At 40.5% G+C, this 14,716-nt stretch overlaps 1 protein-coding gene across 1 annotated transcript; it reads left to right on the top strand.

Annotated features, from left to right (window-relative positions):
- Positions 1 to 6,506: 6,506 nt before the first annotated feature.
- Positions 6,507 to 14,418, top strand: LOC135336933 (uncharacterized). The gene is made up of 4 exons (XM_064532811.1): positions 6,507 to 7,159; positions 13,570 to 13,737; positions 13,835 to 13,912; positions 14,114 to 14,418. Exons 2-4 carry the CDS (start codon positions 13,578 to 13,580, stop codon positions 14,380 to 14,382), a joined length of 507 nt encoding a protein of 168 aa, XP_064388881.1. The 5' UTR covers positions 6,507 to 7,159; positions 13,570 to 13,577; the 3' UTR covers positions 14,383 to 14,418.
- Positions 14,419 to 14,716: the final 298 nt, after the last annotated feature.

The raw sequence follows: 14,716 nt of genomic DNA, 5'->3' as shown, positions 1-14,716 counted from the left end.
GACACCAAGAGCACAAGACATTCAAGTGGAGTCTAATGAAGCTTATGGACAAGTACATGTAGTGAGGAAATAAATCGATAGATATTTGTGTATACTGATTTTCCTACCCCAGATGGCAAAGCAAAACATCAAGTTGCAGTCAAACCATGCATATGGGGAAATTAAATGAATGAGTATAGCTAGGTTGATAGAACTTTGTTTATTACTGTATATATTCGATTTGAAGCGACCCTCCAAATATGCGACACCCTCGATCTTTTATTTTCTGATCTCTAAAAGTAGCGACTGCTGCATTTTTTTGTGTGTCGCGTCCTAAATAGAGGGACCCAAATTTTAAAGATTATTATTAGCATGCAGCTATAGCTATAAACAAGCAACTTTTTACTATATCCTCAGGCACATTAGTTAATAGACAATTCTGCACAGATATAAATTTTTCATTAACGATCTTTACTTTGATATTGTAGTACCCAAGTTTTGTAGCATGACTTCATTTTTGTGGGTGTGGGTGTGTGTATCTGTGCGTGTGCGTACGTATATAATGGCTTCCTTCAGATATAATACATGTAGATGAATTATATTGAAGTGCTTCAGGGGCGGATCCAGGGGTGATTTTGAGGGGCTGAAGCCCCCCCCTTTTGAAAAAACTACCATGTGTTGTAGTCTGACTCTACAACAATTTTGCCACCAATTATGCATCTGTAGACTCACTTGAAATCACTTGAGAGATGCTAGACAACAGCTACTAGGAGTATAAAGGATCTAGGGTAGCTAGCTGGACGTACGTACATACATCTGATCAGTACAGTATCACCATAGTATTAAAAGTAAGTGCAGAGGTCAACGTATTCTACTCATTAATATAAAAGTTCAAAGGTCAAATCTTGCAAAAAAAAGTCGCCTCCGGCGAGGCTGCCTGGGCGGCTCTGCCGCCCTCGTACGGGGCTTCGCCCCTTTCTAGCTAGCCCCCCCCTTTTGTTTTTCCTGGATCCGCCCCTGTGCTTTACGAAACTATCGATCCTGACAAAAACAGCGGTGTAAGTTTGTGTACCAATTAATGTAGTTTTATTCACTATAAATTATTATTATTACAGGTGAAGCAGTTATGGTATCGAGCAATGCAGCCTACGGAGTGAGATTGTAACTGTATACGTGCAGGAGCCCATAAATGAGAGAAGAAGCGGCTGACAACGGGAATTACGTTTCGTAAGTGGTTAGAACCGCATTCTATATATAATTATGCAGAGTCACTTAAGTGGTCGAATCCCTACACATGTTATACGCAATGCAAGGCTGCATGGGCTCAGCTCCTGATACGTGCATGTCAATCAATAATTATATGCTGATATAGTTACAGCCATGCATTGTAAGAGTTGTTGTGTTCTTAGAAATTTCATCTCACAAAAATCAAAGACAAAACTTTCTATTTGTTCTTAGAATTTAGAATGAGGTTCCTAGAAAACTTACTACTCTTCTGCATGTGCCATACTAGCCTCGAATCCAGGCCGATTAAAATACGGCCTGGTATATATTGCCTGTGTAATTAATCTCATAAGCGTGGTCCATACACGCCCATGTACTATATCTATACTATGTATATGAAGCTTTGTAGCCTAGCTAGCTATAGCTGTGGCCCTCTATGGTATTGTCGAGAAGGCTTGCACACTAGTCTGAAACCAGAAGAGGCTCTCATCTACCTCTATAATGGTTGGATGGTCGTGTGATGTTTTGAACTTGGTTTCTGTACAAATGAGAGCTTCTTCTGGCTTCAGATTAGTGCAAGCCTTCTCGATAACACCATAAAGGGCCACAGCTAGCTAGTAAGCCTTCTCGACAACGCAATAGAGAGCATAAGCCACAACTTCACAGGAGACAAGTATTTGTTAAAATTATTACGGAAAGAAACTAGTAAACAAACTAGTTTACGGTATAATTTTACAAAGGTTTACTATAAAGTATACGAGTTACCCAGATTCTGGGTAACTCAGTTCGCGCATGTGCACTATCATGCACCCATGCAATAGAGACCAGGCCGTATTTTAATCGGCCTGGTCTCGAGGCTAGTGCCATACTGGTCATGAATAAGTCCAGCAGACATAATTATATCACTGCAAAAAAATATATACCCAATGCACTCAACAGAATGCTGCACATACATGCATAAATGGATGAACCCTCCATCCTACTTCGAGGGGTATAAGTAATTCACACAATTAGGAGAAAAGTTGTCTTATTTGCTGATAGTGCATGCGCAAGAAAGGACAAGCTTATAGCTGCAGTTAGCCTCATTCCCAACCGAGTTGCCTCTAGATCTATAGATAACTGCAGCGCTTCCCGGCCCCAATAAAAAATTCGTGTAATTATTACAACTGACAATTATTATTTTATTATTTTTCCTCTTTATACAATGCAGTTGTTGGATTTTTGTTGGTGCTGGTGATAAAGGAGATATGGGCATTTGTTGTACCGATGCTACTACTAGTTGCATGTTCTGGTGAGATCTTAGCCTCAAATCCACGCCGATTAAAATACATATTTTAATTGGCGTGGATTCGAGGATAGTGAGATCTATATTAATTATAGTGTATATTCAAATAATTGTATATAGCAGCCAGTTTTTGAGAGTACGTACTCTCATCAAGTTATATAACGACTATAGCTATATACCTGCATGTATACAGGTGAATGTATTCTTCTTCTTGGCTGCTTTGCGCAGTGTCTATAAACAGAGAAAGTTAACCATGCATGCAACGAAGTGGAAAAAATAAATCTTTATAGTTATTCTTGTGAGTTTATCAACTCTCATTCCTGCTATTCAGTAACATGCATGTTGATCCCATGCAATGCTTGTATATGCGTGCAGACAACTCTTCAAGGCCACCGTAATTCTCCTTCCAATTAATACTCGGGCTGACTTGGGTGTTTGGTCTACTCTCAATCAACAACAGCACTATTGTGTTTGCATGCATGGTTGTTCTCTAGCCTCGATCCCAGGAAGAGTTTTCGCTTTTATAAATAAAAGCGAAAACTCGGCCTGGGATCGAGGCTAGGTTGTTCTCTATCTTTAACTCACTGCAAGGCCTGTTCGTATTCATCTTCCATGTACTCAGGAGTGCACGTTTCATTTTTTAGCATATTTTTATGTCTACTAATTTTTAGGTTACAAGCTTCCTAAAGCAATGCAGAGAATGGATAGCATTAATTGTATCAACTTCTGCCTCAGGAAAAAACAATCCGGTATATATATGTCTAGACAGGTGGGAGTGTATAATTATATGCTCATTTCCAGTTGAAATTAGTACATGCCAGACTGTGAAATTTCAATTTTTTTGCAGAGCAAGAATCCGGTGAGTGCATGGTGGTGTTCAGCTCAAGCCAAGTCACTCTAGATTCAGCAAACACAATTATATAGCACCATGCAATATGAAGCCATTAAAGTCGATGAGACTGCATCTGAATTCGGCTCAGAGAAGTCGTACAATGCAGGATTGCTTGAAAATGAAAACAATTAAGTGGCACGAAACTATTACTAGAGAATATAAAATGTTCACGGAAAGCCTAATTGAAGTACAGCTATATACTCAGTAATATAGTTTTTTTCACCTATAGTGCCGCTATATTACTATACTAGATTAACAGAATGAATTATGTAGTGCAAAGTTTTATTTGAAGTCCATACTGTTTGTTGCATGTCAGTGTAGTTAAGACCTATATAGATTTGTATTATTTACTTTTTTAACACACGTAGTTTTGATTATTGTTCATGAACGATGGATTCGACCCCCCATCATCGGACCCCCGCGGGCGTTCCCAGTATTCGTATCCCATGCACTCCCATTGAGGGAGCTCCCCTAAAAAACCAGTCATGCAAGACATTTCTCAGTGACTATTATTATAATATATATATATATGCACAGTTTGTCTCATGAAATTTTTTAATTAAAGTGCATGTGGTAAAATTATATGCATGCTTGTTGCCCAGTGAGTGGGCAGATCAAAACAATCCAGTGCTCAGTATATGCATGTTGCATCACTGCCATGGCTACCATATATTGCACTGGATTATATGCACTTGCACTGTGTGTAAATGCAGTAGATTTCTTTAAGAGATATCCATTTGGGCTTATGCCCCACCATCCCACCCAATACTCAGTTGGTCTCTTTTATAGGCTACTACCTTTACAACTACTAGTGGGAAGAAAACCTAAAAAATTTACTATGGAATTCAGCAAAACTAATGAATACACTAAATTCCTTCAAAACACATGTCTTTTATTACGATTTATATGACCAGTCAGACGAGTTTAACGTCATTGGGCAACAAGTTAGTTATTGCCGGCGCCCTCGTGCAACATGCCATATATTGCACTGGATGACATAATGCCCTCGGGGCCTGCAGCCCTCGGGCATTATATTGCTCCAGTGCAATATATGGCATGTTGCACTCTGGCTGGGCAATAACTAATACATGTGTCACAATAAGAGTCAATACAACAATACAATCTTATGTAGATAGTATATGTTAGTGATTTAGTGCAGGAGTGCATGCATACAATGCATGCAGTCTCATGTTACATTGCATGTATAGTATACGCTTAATGTCATGTGATAAATCCTTCCTTCAAAACCTGGTCCAGTTGGTATAGTCTGAGAGTCGTAAGAGTGAATGAAACCACCTTCACTGTCAACTGGGTCGAGTCACAGTACATGCACAGGGGGAGCATCTGTACAATGTAATTGCACAGCTATTGTATTGTACCAGGTGTCATACAGTACACAGGGGAGCATCTGTACAATGTAATTGCACAGCTATTGTATAATAATTATTGTACCAATTGTACCATGCAGGGTGTCATACAGTACACAGGGGGAGTATCCCCCCTGGCTCCAAACCCCCCCCCCCTCCCCCCCCCCCCCAATAAATAAATAGGCACTAGAAAAACATTTGCAATGTGAAAAATTGCTAGGATTGGCCAGGGGAACCACAAAAAAGCGTGGGAACAAGAAATCAGACGAAAGCACAACTCCAATCCGTTACAACGTCAATCACATGTATACTTGTAGTTTTCCATTTTTTCCCGGCCAATATACCACGCAATTTTTACTGGTGGGGTGATGACCAATCCCTATATATATTTATTATACATCCATTGTGCGGGCATAATTATAATCATGATGATTTGTGATGAATTGATGTTCCTAATACATGCAGTGTTGAGCACAGGTACACACAGTCCATCCATGCATAGTAACATGCACGGACCGTACTGGTGACTGCATGGAATGATGTGGTGGATGGAAGTTGGTAGATGGATCTGGAACACAGTCTATACTATATGTATTGTACATGTTCATGACGTTGTAACGGATTGGAGTTATGCTCTCGTCTGATTTCTTGTTTCTACGCTTTTTTGTGGTTCCCCTGGCCAATCCTAGCAATTTTTCACATTGCAAATGTTTTTCTAGTCGGATTCCCTTTCTTTTTCAGTACAGAAGTATAAATTTACGTATCATGACATGCATAAAAGTGGAACGTCAAGAGGCAGTACAGAAGTTCAAGAAGAGAAGACAGGACTAATCAGATATCTTCTCGAATATCTCTGGACTAATATTATAGTAATGAGTAATATTAATTAATTGCTTGATATGTTGAATTTGTGTTAAATGACAGCCATTTTAAGAGCATGATATCTAGCCAGTGCATAATATTATAGCATGCCTGTCAGAGAAAGGGAGCTAGAGCTGAACAGTGTGAAGTAAAGCAACACCTCAGGCTCTGGAAAAGCACAGCACTGGGCGCATGGTTTCTTATCCACGCCTATCTATTATTTGGCCACAATGCAATTGCTGAGTCATTAAAGATGGCGGAATTGTCTAGGTAAGAGAAATAGAGACTGAGAGGTCATCTGCCTCGTGGAAGCAATCGCAAATCTGAAGAAGCGCTTTGTAATCCAGGTTGTAGTCGTTTGGAAACCCTGTGCAGAATGTCCTGGAGATGGCTGTACTTGGAGCAAATGCTGGGCAAGAAACTTACTTACTTACTCAGTCAGACAAAGAGCGGTGAAATGTCGAAATAGTACAATTTTAAAAACGAAAATATTTATTCATTAAAATGTTCATGGATTATGAAATGAGAGATACAAAGAGAGAAAAAAGGCTAAATAAACTATCTGTCTACTTGATGTGGCCTTTCCCTGCAGAGATAGAACAGTTTGAACATGAGTCAAAATAATTGAAATATTGCTAAACACGGGCAAACCCACTGCCAATCCTATGTAAAACCTACTGGTTTTACTAATAATTTATTATATAGACAAGACAATTCACTGCGGGTTTGACGCAAGCTGTGGATATAGTCATCGCAGGCCAAACGAGACCAAACAGCAAACCGCAGAGGTCCTTAGTGATGTGAGCTCTCACGCTAATTGAGCACGTACGTGATGAAGTTAATCAGGAAAATATTATACTGAAGAAAATTGGAGAAGTTAATTATGGACCATAATTATACTCTATTGAGTTACGTATACGTATCAATTAAGGCTTTAGCAATCACACTAATACAAACATTTTGGTTTGAAGCATATAAATCTCGAAAAGTCTCTTGTCACTCGTAGCTGCAAGTGTGCTCTTTCACTGTCAGAAACGCAAAGTCTCTTAGAGCCAACCCATGCACTGTCCACGTAAAGTGATCTTGGGTTGATATCTCGCTCCATTCTATCACTCCGTAGTCGGTTCATTGTAACTCCACATCTGGTGCAGATTGTTGCTCTATTAGTAAAACCAGTAGGTTTTACATAGGATTGGCAGTGGGTTTGCCTGTGTTTAGCAATATTTCAATTATTTTGACTCATGTTCAAACTGTTCTATCTCTGCAGGGAAAGGCCACATCAAGGAACTGGCTAGACAAATAGTTTAAGTACATTTTTGCCGGGTAACTCCCAAAGCTGTGTTTCCTCGAGACATCACCTCTTTCAGCAACTTATAACACGCCTAGTCCATGAGTCACGTGTAGTACTTGCTAATGACTGACCACACCCAGTAAAAAGAGACTTTCCAATAAAGTTATATGTTCCCAAGGCTGTTTTAGAGCTATTGGAACATGTAACGTGTAAGCGTGCTGGTTATGACTACTACAATAGGTATAGACCTTGAAATATAAGTGAGTTGCACGGACTAAGCACAGTTACTTGTAGTTTATTATGCAGTGAGTGTAGAAATAGATATTGTTGTGATGGCCTCGATTAAACCGCAGCGTAGCGCGGATGTTACTCGAGATACCAACCGTTTCCTATCCCTCTAACTCTTCAATCTATGGTCTGACTGACTAAGTAAGTAAGTAAGTAAGTAAGTAAGTAAGTAAGTTTCTTGCCCAGCATTTGCTCCAAGTACAGCCATCTCCAGGACATTCTGCACAGGGTTTCCAAACTACTACAACCTGGATTACAAAGCGCTTCTTCAGATTTGCGATTGCTTCCACGAGGCAGATCACCTCTCAGTCTCTATACCTAGACAATTCCGCCATCTTTAATGACTCAGCAATTGCTTTGTGGCCAATTAATAATAGATAGGCGAAAACAGTGCAGCCGTGCTTTTCCAGAGCCTGAGGTGTTGCTTTTCTTCACACTGTTCAGCTCTAGCTCCCTTTCTCTGACAGGCATGCTATATGCACTGGCTAGATATCATGTTCTTAAAATGGCTGTCATTTAATACTGATTCGCAAATTCAACATATCAAGCATTACTATTATTAGTCCAGAGATATTCGAGAAAATATCTGATTAGTCCTGTCTTCTCTTCTTGAACTTCTGTACTGCCTCTTGACGTTTCACTTATGCATGTCATGATACGTAAACTGTACTGAAAAAGAAAGGGAATCCGACTAGAAAAACATTTGCAATGTGAAAAATTGCTAGGATTGGCCAGGGGAACCACAAAAAAGCGTGGGAACAAGAAATCAGACGAGAGCATAACTCCAATCCGTTACAACGTCATGAACATGTACAATACATAGTATATTAAATAATAGACTGTGTTCCAGATCCATCTATCAGCTTCCATCCACCACATCATTCCATGCAGGTCACCAGTATATACGATCCGTGCATGTTACTACGCATGGATGGACTGTGTGTATATACCTGTGCTCATGATCAACACTGCATGTATTAGGAACATCAATTCATCACAAATCATCATGATTATGTACCCCACATTCCAAAATGGATGTATAATAAATATTATAGGGATTGGTCATCACCCCACCAGTAAAAATTGCGTGATATATTGGAACATGGAAACATGGGAAAACTACCAGTACATGTGATTGACGTTGTAACGGATTGGAGTTATGCTCTCGTCTGATTTCTTGTTCCCACGCTTTTTTGTGGTTCCCCTGGCCAATCCTAGCAATTTTTCACATTGCAAATGTTTTTCTAGTCGGATATATACAGAATTTCATTTTCCGTAGTACTGAGTTCACTTCCATTTCAGGCATAGGCCACTTTAGTTGATGATCGGTCCGTTTTCAATTTTGTATGATGAAATTGCTGTCAATTATTTCGCGCAAGGTATACCAGGCCACGCCTTTCTCTTCGCGGCTGGAATCGAGGCTAAGCTCCAGCTAGCTATTACATCTGCAAGGGTTAATTTTGAAATGCATTGCCCTGCTACGTCCACTCATTTTCCCTTCACTTCCACCTTTTCTGATTTCTGGCTTTCTGGTCCTACATTAGCCTCGGAGGAGGCTGGACACGCGTCATCCGTAGTCATCAATGAATATGCTTAAAATCGATCCTTTTCGATCCTGCTGAGTCAGCATTTTACTTAAATCTTCCATTCTTGCTTGTCTATCTCTCTTGTATTATATCTCCAGTTAGTTAATGAGTCGTAGTAGTTTAACAATATGATTGCTATATACCTGCTACATCGACAGGAGTAAAAAAACAAAGGCAAGTGCAGCAACAACTCGATGTTTGTGACTAATCTAAGTTTCTGGCTCCGCATTGCTTCTAGTATGACTATGCTACTCAGTTTCTAGTTTCACTGGGTATTTTTAGCATCATTTACTAGTCTAGCAGGCTTTTGAATTGGCTGAATATTATTATAGCTACTGCATGTTCTCTGCATGCAAGTTTCCGTATATCTCTCCATGCACACACATTTCCTCCGTAAAACATTATGATGCGTGTCCAACCTCTTCTGGCCTCGATTCAAGGCCGATTAAAATACGACCTGGTACCTATTGCAAGGGTGATAGTGCGCATGCGCTTCAAATTACCCAGAATATGGGTTATCGTACTACGAACGTAAAACCTTAGTAAATTAGACCGTAAATTAGTTCGTTTACTAAGAATATGTTCCGTAATACTTAAATTTATCTCCATGACTGAGTTCTGTGAAGCTGTGGCTTATGCAATCTATTGCGTTGGTGTAGAAGGCTTGAGCACTAGTCTAAAGACAGAAGAAGCTCTCATCTCCGTCTACGATAGTCCTATGGCCAGGTTGTCTTCGCAAGTAGCAGTTAAGAGGCACCATAATCAGGGGCGGAACTAGGGGGTGGTTTTGCCCTTTTGAAAAAACGATCTATGTATTGCTAGTCTGAGGTTACAACAATTTTGCCACCAACCTTGTTACTTATGCATCTGCATGTACATGCACTCACTGACTTAAGAGATGCTAGACAACAGCCAGGTCTAGCTACTATAAGAGTATAAATTAAGGATCTAGGCTAGCTAGCTGGACCTAGCAGCTAGCTAGCTAGCTATAGACTTACATACTAATTCAAAGTGCATAGCCATAGGTAAACTATATTGCTGTTGCTGAGTCAGCTCCTCCTTGTTCAATGTTTTGTAGCCTCAATCCCAGGCCTCTCTTCCTAGGCCTTGTGAAGGAGGCTATTGTGCATGCTGCTGCAACATGGAGCAGATCTCAGACTTTTTCAGCTCAGTGCAGTCATTGTGATTCTTTCATTAATGTTGATTAGAACGAGTTTTTTGTATAACATTTTCGTATTCAGTATTCACTCATTAATATAACCCTAAAAGTTCAAAGGTCAAATTGTGAGCAAATTGTAAAAAGCTAAAAAATGTCACCTCTGGAGAGGCGGGAGGAGGATGCTCCCCCTCCCGTACCCACCCCCTGGGTGGCTCTGCCACCCTCGTACGGGGCTTCTCCCCTCTCTACTAGCCCCCCCCTTTCATTTTTCTTGGATCCGCCCCTGCCATACACTTCCCATAGACTGTACACATCCAAGCTAAGACGTCGACACCATACAGCCGTCATACATAGATGAGTAGATGAGAGCCTCTTTTCTGGCTTCACACTAGTGTGAAAGCCTTCTGGAACAACGCAACAGAGAGCTAAGCTGATGTACATAGTAGAAAATAGAAGAGCGAAAGAAAAAGGGGATTCCTCAGATTCTGGTGAATAAACTAATGCATGCGCACTATCACCCTTGCAATACGTACCACGCCGTATTTTAATCAGCCTTGAATCGAGGCCTTGAATCGAGCCTAGTCCTACATTAGCCTCGTACCTGGGAACAAGGCTAGCCCTACATGCGCATGCATGTGCTGGTCAGGTACCTACAGCGTGTGCATAGCTCCAACACAGCGTGGACAGCAATTTTTTGAGTAGTGCGGCCGGAAAAAGACGGCTTCAGCGAGGAAAGGGTTAATAACAATAATTATTATTGAAATTCAATATGCAAATTATTCAACATTATATAGCAATGTACCACGTCGGTCGTCTCATAGCATCGTTTAGACTCTCCACTGCCAGCCATTTGTACGGCAGCTTGACTCCCTCCAAATCACGTTGTCCATATATAGCCATACACATCCTCTGTCAGACCAACATCCCTATACTAGTCTCGAATAAAGCCAAAAGAAGAAGCTGGAGCTTTTCTCTCCCATTCTATTAATAATAATGTTATGTTACGATGATTATAAGGAATCCAATGGTATAATTTTGAATTTCAGTATGAAGTATTATGAAGTTATGACAACATTATGAAGGTCAACTTCAACACAAGTAGACTTTAGCTATTTGTAAGTTATTTTCTTGTGTAAAGCTAGCTGTTTATGTTTAAGATTCTAGCTCAAGATTCAAACTGATAATTATAGTGTGATGAAGGGTCTGGTACACCAACCCTGGCAGCATCATGTATGTCCATTTTCTTGGATAGTAGCCACAGTGTTCTAAGCTTTTCCAGGCTTGTTAAGCTTTATCGAAGCTTAGTATAACCCAGCTCAGGAGCAGCAACCTTGAAAATTCGGGATATCTGAGGTGAACAGCAGTTTCCTTTCGGGACAATAGTTACATATACCAATAGTTACATATACCCACCTAATAGTTACATATACGCACCCACTGACCCTAGGAGAAAGAGCGTAAATGACGAGAGGAGGAAGCTGCTCGACTGCATGCGGACTGCAAGATGAGATGGAGAGAGAGAGGAAACGACAAGAAACAAGGGACAGGGGTGCTAAATCTGGGACAGTCCCGGCCAATTTGGGACAGTTGGCACCTAGGATCTATTCCAGACCTTCTGGTGACCTGCTAATTTCCAGCGCTGTAGTGTTTCATGCCCACAATTTTTGGGGCAAGAACTTGGAAAATCTATAGACATTCGTCGAAATGACTTTTGGCCATTATTTTTTAGTGCATTCCCAATTCTTTGCAATACTCAGACGGTTTGGGCTCGTGATTGTTGAGCTCTTTTAGTAGTTTTCTTTCTTCACATTTCCTAGTGCACGATACCTCTACAAACAAGCATTTCTCGAGATGTTGATTACATTCACCCAGTGTATACTAGACTTGGAGCGATTATAGGACAGTAGATCTTTAAGCTATTGTGATGGGCATGATGGCTCGCTTCATTTGTTTATCTTTCATAATATTATTATTGAATTAGCCTCTCGACAATGTGGGCTTGTTTTCTTTCCCTGTATATAGCTTTGTTGCATTTTGAGTGGGCAGATCAAAGGAAACACTGTGCCAATATCTGCCATATGGCACAGGTTAAGCCTGGCATAGTATGGCTGAAGTTACCTAAAGCCCACCCTCCACCCAGTAACCTGAAATGGTCCCTTTTATAGTGTTAACAGATTCAGTGATAGGCAGAAAACGTTTTTCGTGCGTCTGGTGCATTCCACAGCCACCACAAGTAGTTGAAACTAGTTGTCCTATAAAAGGAGTGATGTGTACACGGAAAGGAATACAACAAGGAATGCAACAAATCAGTTGTTACACAGCTCACTCGTGCACATATGGGATATATTGGCTCAGTAGTGCCTTTGCCTTCGAGGCCTGCGCCCTTGGGCCTAAGTCACTACTGAGCCAATATATCCCATGTGGTACTCGTGCATGTGTCACAACTATAACATATAGCCATTTTGTTAGACAGCTCTTGCAAAAATCTTGTCCACAACAATCCGTCAATACTGGGTTCATTAGAATACTATAGTGCAAATTATTACACTGATAATCTTAATTTCGGTATTTTGTCTACAAACTTGTAATTATATATAGCCAATGCATGCTCTATAATTGTGTTACTGTACTGTAAGACTACTATTAATTGCCTAAGGTCATGTGCTTTTGTTATAACCGCGCGCTTAATTCTATAAACGCTCGCGGTAAAGACATTAAGCGAGCGCGGTTGTCCTGATGCCCGCACGCGGTAGGAGACACACAGCGTGCGCGGTTAAACAAAGAACCTCCAATCTCATTAGTCTGCACAAGGTCAAAGGTCAATCAATCATGTCCTACAGTCTGCATCGATAGCCAAGGAATACCTTGAGTTAATTTGAATTCAGATATGATTTATTGACCTTTGACCTTGTGCAGACTGATCTCAAATTTTGGTGGCGGCTCTTTGTTTAACCGCGAGAGTTTAGAATTAAGCGTGCGGTTAACAAAACATCCGCGTGCGCGGTTCATCGTGGCGGTAAGCGTCTCTAGCTCTGTGCCTTGTCTGACTACTCAGCCATAGTCTCGATTCCAGGCCGCCATCAAAAGTTGCTTTCTTCTTTCCAGTGGCCTGGAATCGATGACAACATTAGCCAGTGTAAATTGTAAGGCCTAAACCCCAAAATGTTGACAGTGCAGAAAGTGATACCCTCAGTCTAGAGTGACCCACACAAGAAGGGAACCTTATAAATAATATCATTGTAATGTATGATTTTCTGATAAAATTATTCCTTTTTGCATGCGTACGTGTGGCATGGGTATTATTTTCTGAGGGTATATATTGTTTCCTTGTGTGGGCAGGATTTCCTTGTGTGGGAATGATTTCCTTGTGTGGGCATGATTTCCTTCTGAGGTATTAATTTCTGTGGGTCACTCTCTGGGGGTCACTCTGCACTGTCAACATTTGGGGGTTTAGTTTTGGTACTGCCCCATACAAATTACACTGGGTAATTATACAGGATTGTCTGGAAGCATGTATAGCCTTGTACCTGGAAGCATACAGTCTGTGTACTGTATATAAAGGATCACATTTTCTTATGACCATGCATGCGTTCACTGCAATCACTCTCAAGTTGTTAAAGATTTTCTTTGGATATAGCTATCATCATGAAGATTTCAGTGATTGCCACTGTGGCTCTGCTATCTCTCCTGGCTCTGGCCTCTTCTGCTTCTAATCGTTATTATTATCAGGAGATACTTGCCCAGCTGCAAAAAGATGTTAAACAGGCCGATAAGCATGCTATGGCTGAACAAAAAGATAGCCCAGGTAAGTACCTTCCATGCACCAACACCACCATGCACAAAAAGGTGACAATGCACCATTAATTCACATAATTATTTGGCATGATTATTTTATTCTACAGCTCGTCAGCAACACTATTATCAGCTAAAGAATGCCATGCTTCAACAAAATGGCCCAGCTGTTCATGTCAATGGAAACGGTATGAATGTCATACATATCATTTATTTTTGTGAGCACTATATACAATAGGATAAACAAGCATAATTATATAATAATTCAGTTTACCTCTATATATAGTGCATGCTAAACTCTAATGGTTCTGTGTCCTAAAAACTAATTGTTTGATCAAAGTATAGCGATGGCATGTACATAATAATTTCCCCCTCTTGATCTTGTGTAGGTATGACCGTCCAGTTTGCCTATTATGGTTTATCCTGTGTTAAGTACGAGCTCGAGTACTTAGTTCAATACGTTAGCACTAACTGGGTCAGGAGTTTGTGCAATGGAAGGACCAGCTGCTCTGGAATTGTATCTACTGCAGTTCTCATGGATCCTTACCACGGTTGTGCAAAAGACTTTCTTGCCATTGCAGAATGCCCCAATGGGGACGTCATAACTGACTTCTTGTCAAAGGAGGCTGAGTGGACGAAGTTTTCTCTGCATTGCTGAGTATATATATATAGCTGAACTGCATGCATGTGTATAGCTGCTATTTCATTAGAACTTTTAACTGATTGATCTGTCAACTGCATGTGTATAAGTATACAGTGCATGCATGGAATCCCTCTATAACGGACACCTTTGGGGAACATTGTTTTGGCCTTTATACAGAGGTGGCCTTTGTTGAGGGTTGTTTTGTATAATATAACTGTATTGTATAATATAACAAACTGTTCATTTGGGACCTGGATGCCTGGCCGTTATATAGCAGCTGGCCTTTATTCGGAGGTGGTTCTTAACACAGGTTCCACTGTATTATGCCAATTAGCTATGAGGATAAAAA

The sequence above is a fragment of the Halichondria panicea genome, chromosome 6, assembly GCF_963675165.1.
Source record: "Halichondria panicea chromosome 6, odHalPani1.1, whole genome shotgun sequence".
NCBI lineage: Eukaryota > Metazoa > Porifera > Demospongiae > Suberitida > Halichondriidae > Halichondria > Halichondria panicea.
Note: the sequence above shows the minus strand (reverse complement) of the source record. Positions and strands in the feature narration are given on the sequence as shown.